Below are 8,451 nucleotides of genomic sequence, written 5' to 3'. Positions count from 1 at the left end.
GATGACATGATTGTATATCTAGAAAATCCCATTGTCTCAGCCCAAAATCTCCTTAAGCTGATTAGCAACTTCAGCAAAGTCTCAGGATACAAAATCAATGTACAAAAATCACAAGCATTCTTGTACACCAATCACAGACAAACAGAGAGCCAAATCATGAGTGAACTCCCATTCACAATTGCTTCAAAGAGAATAAAATACCTAGGAATCCAACTTACAAGGGATGTGAAGGACCTCTTCAAGGAGAACTACAAACCACTGCTCAATGAAATCAAAGAGGATACAAACAAATGGAAGAACATTCCATGCTCATGGGTTGGAAGAATCAATATCGTGAAAATGGCCATACTGCCCAAAGTAATTTATAGATTCAATGCCATCCCCATCAAGCTACCAATGACTTTCTTCACAGAATTGGAAAAAACTACTTTAAAGTTCGTATGGAACCAAAAAAGAGCCCGCATCGCCAAGTCAATCCTAAGCCAAAAGAACAAAGCTGGAGGCATCACGCTACCTGACTTCAAACTATACTACAAGGCTACAGTAACCAGAACAGCATGGTACTGGTACCACGACAGAGATATAGATCAATGGAACAGAACAGAGCCCTCAGAAATGATGCCGCATATCTACAACTATCTGATCTTTGACAAACCTGACAAAAACAAGAAATGGGGAAAGGATTCCCTATTTAATAAATGGTGCTGGGAAAACTGGCTAGCCATATGTAGAAAGCTGAAACTGGATCCCTTCCTTACACCTTATACAAAAATTAATTCAAGATGGATTAAAGACTTAAATGTTAGACCTAAAACCATTAAAATCCTACAAGAAAACCTAGGCAATATCATTCAGGACATAGGCATGGGCAAGGACTTCATGTCTAAAACACCAAAAGCAATGGCAACAGAAGCCAAAATTGACAAATGGGATCTAATTAAACTAAAGAGCTTCTGCACAGCAAAAGAAACTACCATCAGAGTGAACAGGCAACCTACAGAATGGGAGAAAATTTTTACAACCTACTCATCTGACAAAGGGCTAATATCCAGAATCTACAATGAACTCAAACAAATTTACAAGGAAAAAATAAACAACCCCATCAAAAAGTGGGCAAAGGACATGAACAGACACTTCTCAAAAGAAGACATTTATGCAGCCAAAAAACACATGAAGAAATGCTCATCATCACTGGCCATCAGAGAAATGCAAATCAAAACCACAGTGAGATACCATCTCACACCAGTTAGAATGGCCATCATTAAAAAAGCAGGAAACAACAGGTGCTGGAGAAGATGTGGAGAAATAGGAACACTTTTACACTGTTGGTGGGACTGTAAACTAGTTCAACCATTGTGGAAGTCAGTGTGGCGATTCCTCGGGGATCTAGAACTAGAAATACCATTTGACCCAGCCATCCCATTACTGGGTATATACCCAAAGGTCTATAAATCATGCTGCTATAAAGACACATGCACACGTATGTTTATTGCGGCACTATTCACAATAGCAAAGACTTGGAACCAACCCAAATGTCCAACAACAATAGACTGGATTAAGAAAATGTGGCACATATACACCATGGAATACTATGCAGCCATAAAAAATGATGAGTTCGTGTCCTTTGTAGGGACATGGATGAAACTGGAAAACATCATTCTCAGTAAACTATCGCAAGGACAAAAAACCAAACACCGCATGTTCTCACTCATAGGTGGGAATTGAACAATGAGAACTCATGGACACAGGAAGGGGAACATCACACTCTGGGGACTGTTGTGGGGTGGGGGGAGGGGGGAGGGACAGCATTAGGAGATATACCTAATGCTAAATGACGAGTTAATGGGTGCAGGAAATCAACATGGCACATGGATACATATGTAACAAACCTGCACATTGTGCACATGTACCCTAAAACCTAAAGTATAATAAATAAATAAATAAATAAATAAATAAAAAATGTTTGAGGAAATTTAAACATAGACCAGGTATTAAATATGAAATGTATTGCTACCGTAAATCAGAGGTAGTTAAATAAGAAAAAAAGTAAATATAAAGCAACATATGAAATGATCTCTTCAAAAAGGAGATACATATTTATATGAATGTCTTTATGGGTATGTGCATAAATGGAGAATATCTGGGAAGCTGTGTTGAGATTCAATAAAATTTTAGGAGTAGTGATGTCCCGGGTAGAGAGAATATGGTGGTAATATTGCCTTGGTATTTAAATAAGATATATTTTTGAATCTTTGTGTTTTTTACACAAAGATTTTACAATGCACATGTACAGATTTTATATTAATGAAAGGCTAATTTTAATTTAAAAATTTGATCTTACAAAGAAAGTAGTTAATGAAGGGGTGGATAAATAGCATTGCCCAATTTTAAAAATTTTTTCTTTTCTTATATTGCAATTAAAAGGCAGGCCTAAATAGTAGTACCCAGTATTTAGTGAGCTATTTTAATGTTTCAATCTAATAATCTTACTTGTATATGCTTTTGGATTATGTCTTTTTTTCTTTCTTGCCATGTTACATCACAACCTGTCAATTATTGCAGCTTCATCATTTCATATTTGTTTTGTTGTTCACTAGTTGCCATACAAAGCATAGTCTTCTTTACGCTTTATTTTGGGAAGCGTCATTGCATTACAATGAATTAGAAATGAATGTTTCAAATAAATTAAAAAGACAAATCTTGACATTCCTCCCATTACATACAAAATGTTTTAATTGAGAAAAAAATTCAAAACAGTCACACATATCCATTATCATCATGGTTCTCTGAAATATTTTCTTATACAAACAAAATACTTAAAATGAAAAAATTACATTTTTAAAATCTAATTAACTAATGATTTTTGTCCTGCCTTTCCCCACAAGGATTTCAAGAGACTTATTGGAATATATAAAGCATGACAGACAATAGAGTATAAAATAAAAATGGGAATAGATGTTAAAAACAAATATTGAGGGGAACAACACAAATTAATTTTAAAATGCATAGAATAATGACCAAATAACTAGTGAGTATGATTTACAAATATTTTTAATGTCAATAACACAGTTAATAAAAATGAGATAGTTAAATCAATTGCTGTTAATTCTCCAACTAGATTGGAACTGCTTCATAGAATACTGTTAAAGATACTGTGGGAAGTCATAAACAGCAATCTCGAAACGTTAATTCATGTAGTAGGAATCAGAATCTCATTTTCACATCATTCTTTGTTCTTTAAATTTGAAACACTTATTTCAAGGTCTTTAGAAATTCACAACTTAATTTCTTTTTTTTCTGGGTGAGTTGATATTCTTTTCAGGTATTGCAAGGGTACCGTAAGGGTACTAATGTTATTAATGTGAATGACAAGTAATTAGAAAGCTGGAGATTAAATTTTACAAACATTTTTAAGAATGCTACAATTAAAAAAATTCAAGATGATTACGTTATGAATATGAATGAAATTTCATTAGCGACTTCTTTAAATGTATATGTAATTCTATATTTTCCCCCAAACCCACATTTTATGAGGAATATTAATTAATTAATTAGTTTATTTATTTATTTTTGTTTTTTGAGATGGAGTCTCACTCTGTTGCCAGGCTGGAGTGCAATGGTGCGATCTCCGCTCACTGCAACCTCCACCTCCCAGGTTCAAACAATTCTCCTGCGTCAGCCTCCCGAGTAGCTGGGATTACAGGCGCCGCCACCACGCCCGGCTAATTTTTGTATTTTTAGTAGAGACGGGGTTTCACCGTGTTAGCCAGGATGGTCTGGGTCTCTTGACCTCGTGATCCACCCGCCTTGGCCTCCCAAAGTGCGGGGATTACAGGCGCCAGCTACCGTGCCCAGCCGCAACATTGACTTTTTTAGTAAAGTCGTGAACCTTTATTTATTTAAATCAACATATATTTGTTGAATTTGGCCATATGTCTAATATTTTGTTTGGTGCTGATGATTCAGTGGTGTGCGGGCACTTGAATTGGTGAATTCTAACATAGTACATTGCAATAGTATTTGGATGTTTAATCGATAAATGAGTAAATTCTCTGGTCGAGCTATTCTGTAGTCTAATCATCTGGCAATATATCAGCAAAGCTAGAATAGTGGTGAAATAATACACAGATCCCTTATGTTGTTAGTGAGGTAGAAAGTCACCATGAGCTCCAGTATCAATTTAGCATTTGCCTTTGACATTTGGGGGCGAGGGGCAGCTCTTGTCTTTAACTCTCACCAGTGGCTGCTATGCGAAGTTGTTATTTCCTTTTTCTGTTTTAATACAATCAGAGTAATGGTAGGCATTGATAGACTAGTTTGAATTTAAAAGAATAAACTTCTCAAAATTATCAAATAATTCACCCACTTGTTAAAAGTACAAAAAGTGAACCAAAAGCCAGGGAGAAAAGTAAGTTTGTCCATCTTTTTAAAGATTAGGGTTCCTGGCCTCTTTTGAAATTGCTTCCTGTTTAAGTATCATTTCATTTTAATATTACTATGTCATAATCTCTAATAGCTATATAGAAATCACAAACAAACATTTCTATATCCTAGCAGACTTATCTTAAAACATAGGGAAAGTGTGTGCATAAGGAAGAAGGTTAGCAGAGAGAATGAGAGAAAAATATGAGAGTAATAGAAAAAGTATAGGAGAATCGAACATTTTGATTAAGCTAGCAATTAATTTAATTCAATATGAATTCTAAATAACTGTTCCTGGATTGACTTACTACTTTATCAATGTAACCATATTGATTGATTAAATCATATGCAAGCACACACTGAGATGTGCATTTTACACCCTTGTGTCTACAGCATACATTTTGGCCGTCTCTGTGCGAGCGGCTGAGTATGACTTGGCCATGGAAACACCCGCGGTTGAATAGGCTTTCCTCAAGGAATAAGGATAGTTTCTCTCAGGTCCAACATCTGTTTGAAAGAGATATAAAAATAAGTAGGACTCAGTGAACTTGGGAAAATTATAAAACACCATTTTATATGTTCTTCCTCAAAAGGAGCAAGAATATAGATAGTCAAAGAAGGTATCATTTTGGAACTCTAAGAAGAATCCTAGAACACAATCCAAGATTTTCATTCTGAAAGTTACTTTTAGGTTTAAAATTCAGGCAAGTAGATTTCCTGTTTTTTTTTTTTTTTTTTCTTCATCAGGAGAGGTATTCCCTTAGTTTTTTAGGTGGTATTTTTAGAAACCCAACATAACACATTAAATTCTTTAAAAAGAAATATTTGGCTGGATCTTAGTCCACTTCTCCGTTTAACACTAAATATACATTTAGTTGAGTGGGTGAAGATACATATGTATGTATAATTGTAATACATCAAAATATATATACATATATACATGCATATATAGAAAATTCACAACTACAACCATGTCAAATATTCAAATGTATAATAGTTATTTTAATGTATTACGATTATATGTATATCTACATATATGCCTACAATTATAAAGGTATAATTGTATATATACATATATACACATATATGTATAATTCTAATATACATATACATGTGTGTATACATACATATACATATACATGTGTGTATACATACATATACATGTGTGTATATATGTACGCATATACATGCATATATACACATACATATACATGCATACATACACATACATATACGTGTGTATACACATACATATACATATACATACACATGTGTGTATATATGCATACATATACGTGTGTATATATGCATACATATAGATGTGTGTATATATGCATACATATACGTGTGTATATACATACATATACATATACGTGTATATACATACATATACATGTGTGTATATACATACATATACGTGTGTGTATATACATACATATACATATACATGTGTGCATATACATACATATACATATACATGTGTGTATATACATACATATACATACATGTATATACATACATATACATATATATATTCCTACCTGTTACCATTAAAAATTCCAATTACCATTAAAAATTCCAATTGTTCAAGGACAAATGAATTGTAATACTCAAATATTATTACCAAGTTAGTGTTATATTAATTGAAAAAATCCACAACCACAACTATGTCCAATATTCAAATGTATAATAGTTATTTTGATGTATTACAATTATACATATACGTATACGTATATGTATATATACATATACGTACGTGTATACGTGTATATATACATAGTATGTATACATATATACATGGGTATATATACAGTATGTATATATATGTGTATATATGTATATATGTATAATTGTAATGCATCAAGATAACTATTATACATTTGAATATTGGACATGCTTGTAGTTGTGGATTTTTTCAATTAATATAGCACTAACTGGGTAATAACGTTTGAGTATTACAATTCAGTTGCCCTTGAACAATTGGAATTTTTCATGGTAATAGGTAGGAATTCAAATAAGTAGCATTTTTTTTTCTTGTGAAATTTGTTTCCACTGGATTGGGAAAAATGAGAGTGGAGGCAAGGAAGTTTGCTATTTTATTTTATTCTTACCTTTGAAAAGATATATGCAGCAGGTGAGAACAGCTCCAGCCAAAAAGCAACCCAGAGACCCAGCCATTCCGAGCCAACAGGACCAACCAAATTTATATTGGATACCAAGAAATATATTGTGCAAAACCAAAGTAGAACGTTCCACATAGACATCAACAGCATACCACACAGAACCAATGATTCCTGGGGTGCCTGAAAGAAAGGGAGGATGCGACAAATAATAGGGGACATTTTCTGAATTTAAATCCAAAAATACCTGCTTTATACCCAAAATGGCTGGCATTATTCAGAGAGGTAAAAACAGTAACATGGATTCATGGGCGACCCAAACTTTGGATACTTCTTCTGTCTCTTCCTTTTGCCTTCCATCTTGTATCTTTTTAAAATTTTATCTCAGTTTATACATAAAGAAAATACAAAAATGAAATAATGCAGTGCTCATCTGTTTGTGTAAATCGAAATTCATCGTTATGGCTTTCTTTGATTTTCCTGTCTTACCAATGCCATGTTAGTATTGTATAGAGGAAAATACTAAAACAAAACCAAAAAAACAGAAAAAGAATGTAGTCTAACACAAACAACATAGAGCATATGTTCATTCCATAATGATTTTTAAATTGTGAGTAAATATCATTATGAGTAATGCTCCCTGTACCCCCTTTTGAAGCTATGCCAGCTACGTAATCAGCACCCATGTGAAAACTGTTTTTAAGTCACTGATTTCAGTGTCTTGAGGTCAAACACAAATAATTGAAGTAAAAAATATTTTTATTTTCAAATAAATCTTTATCTACTACCCCCGCACCATATAAGAATGGACCAAAAAATGTTATTCCCTTCAAATACATCTCCACAGATTAGCCTTTCTGACAATTAACTGGTTTAAATGACGCCACTAGAGTCCTGTTATTTTAAAAGTATAAATTGCATGTTGAAGCCTAGATGCAATGAAGAAATGTGGTGAGTTGGAGGACAAAACACTGCATTAAGAGAGTATTTTTAAAACATGTAGTCTCCACACGCTCGATGCCTAGCAGAAGGCAATTAGAAGAAATCGGTAATCTATATGTTGTCTAAGTCTGCTTGAGTTGGGTTTTCAGTTATTTACTTCTAAATATATGCTTACTGATATCCTGAAGCTGTATCAACATTAGTGCTAAGATCAAGATCTTGCCCACCAACACCCAAACAACTGGATCCTGCTTTTCCTTCATTTCAAAGTTCTGCTGCTCTGTGCTAAATTAGATGCATGTGTTCACAAAGAATCTCTTCAGATTACTTTCCAGAGTTGTTTTACTGTCTAATGAGATAAATATTTGTCTTTCCCAAACCTAAAAAATTAAATAAAATATGTAGTCTCCAAAAAATTTTACATTTTTTGCCCTAGAGAGTCTGTGATATCTAAATCACTATTTAACTGTATTCTTCTCCTAATTGTTTAACGTAAGAACTTTAAGAAGGACCAGATAGGCCGGGCACTGTGGCTCACGCCTAATCCCAGCACTTTGGGAGGCCGAGGCGGGAGGATCACGGGGTCAAGAGATCGAGACCATCCTGGCCAACATGGTGAAACCCCATCTCTACTAAAAATACAAAAAGTAGCCGGGCGTGGTGGCGGGCGCCTGTAGTCCCAGCTACTCAAGAGGCTGAGACAGGAGAATGGCGTGAACCCAGGAGGTGGAGCTTGCAGTGAGCCGAGATTGCGCCACTGCACTCCAGCCTGGGCTACAGAGCGAGACTCCGTCTCGAAAAAAAAAAAAAAAGCCAGATAATAAACACATAACCTTTAGAAAACGCAGTATATATTGCGATAGCGTTGCTATAATTCCATTATCTGCAGTTTTCAGTTAGAAATTCCTTTTCTAAAACTTCAAAACAGATTATAGACTTTAAAAAATAAATTTTATAGCACACTAAT

At 34.2% G+C, this 8,451-nt stretch overlaps 1 protein-coding gene across 1 annotated transcript in view; it reads right to left on the bottom strand.

Moving 5' to 3' along the window:
- Positions 1-2,715: 2,715 nt before the first annotated feature.
- Positions 2,716-8,451, bottom strand: part of CLDN16 (claudin 16) — a 90,639-nt gene continuing 84,903 nt past the window's right edge. Inside the window, exons 5-6 of the mRNA XM_032171906.3 lie at positions 6,534-6,725; positions 2,716-4,929 (exon numbers count right to left, since the gene is read on the bottom strand). Of these exons, the coding sequence (XP_032027797.2) occupies positions 4,796-4,929; positions 6,534-6,725 (326 nt within the window). The 3' untranslated portion in view covers positions 2,716-4,795. The remainder of the gene's footprint in view (positions 4,930-6,533; positions 6,726-8,451) is intronic.

Source organism: Hylobates moloch, unplaced genomic scaffold (genome assembly GCF_009828535.3).
Source record: "Hylobates moloch isolate HMO894 unplaced genomic scaffold, HMol_V3 SCAFFOLD_13, whole genome shotgun sequence".
NCBI lineage: Eukaryota > Metazoa > Chordata > Mammalia > Primates > Hylobatidae > Hylobates > Hylobates moloch.
The sequence above is the reverse complement of the archived record's forward strand: the minus strand, read 5'-3'. Positions and strand labels throughout refer to the sequence as shown.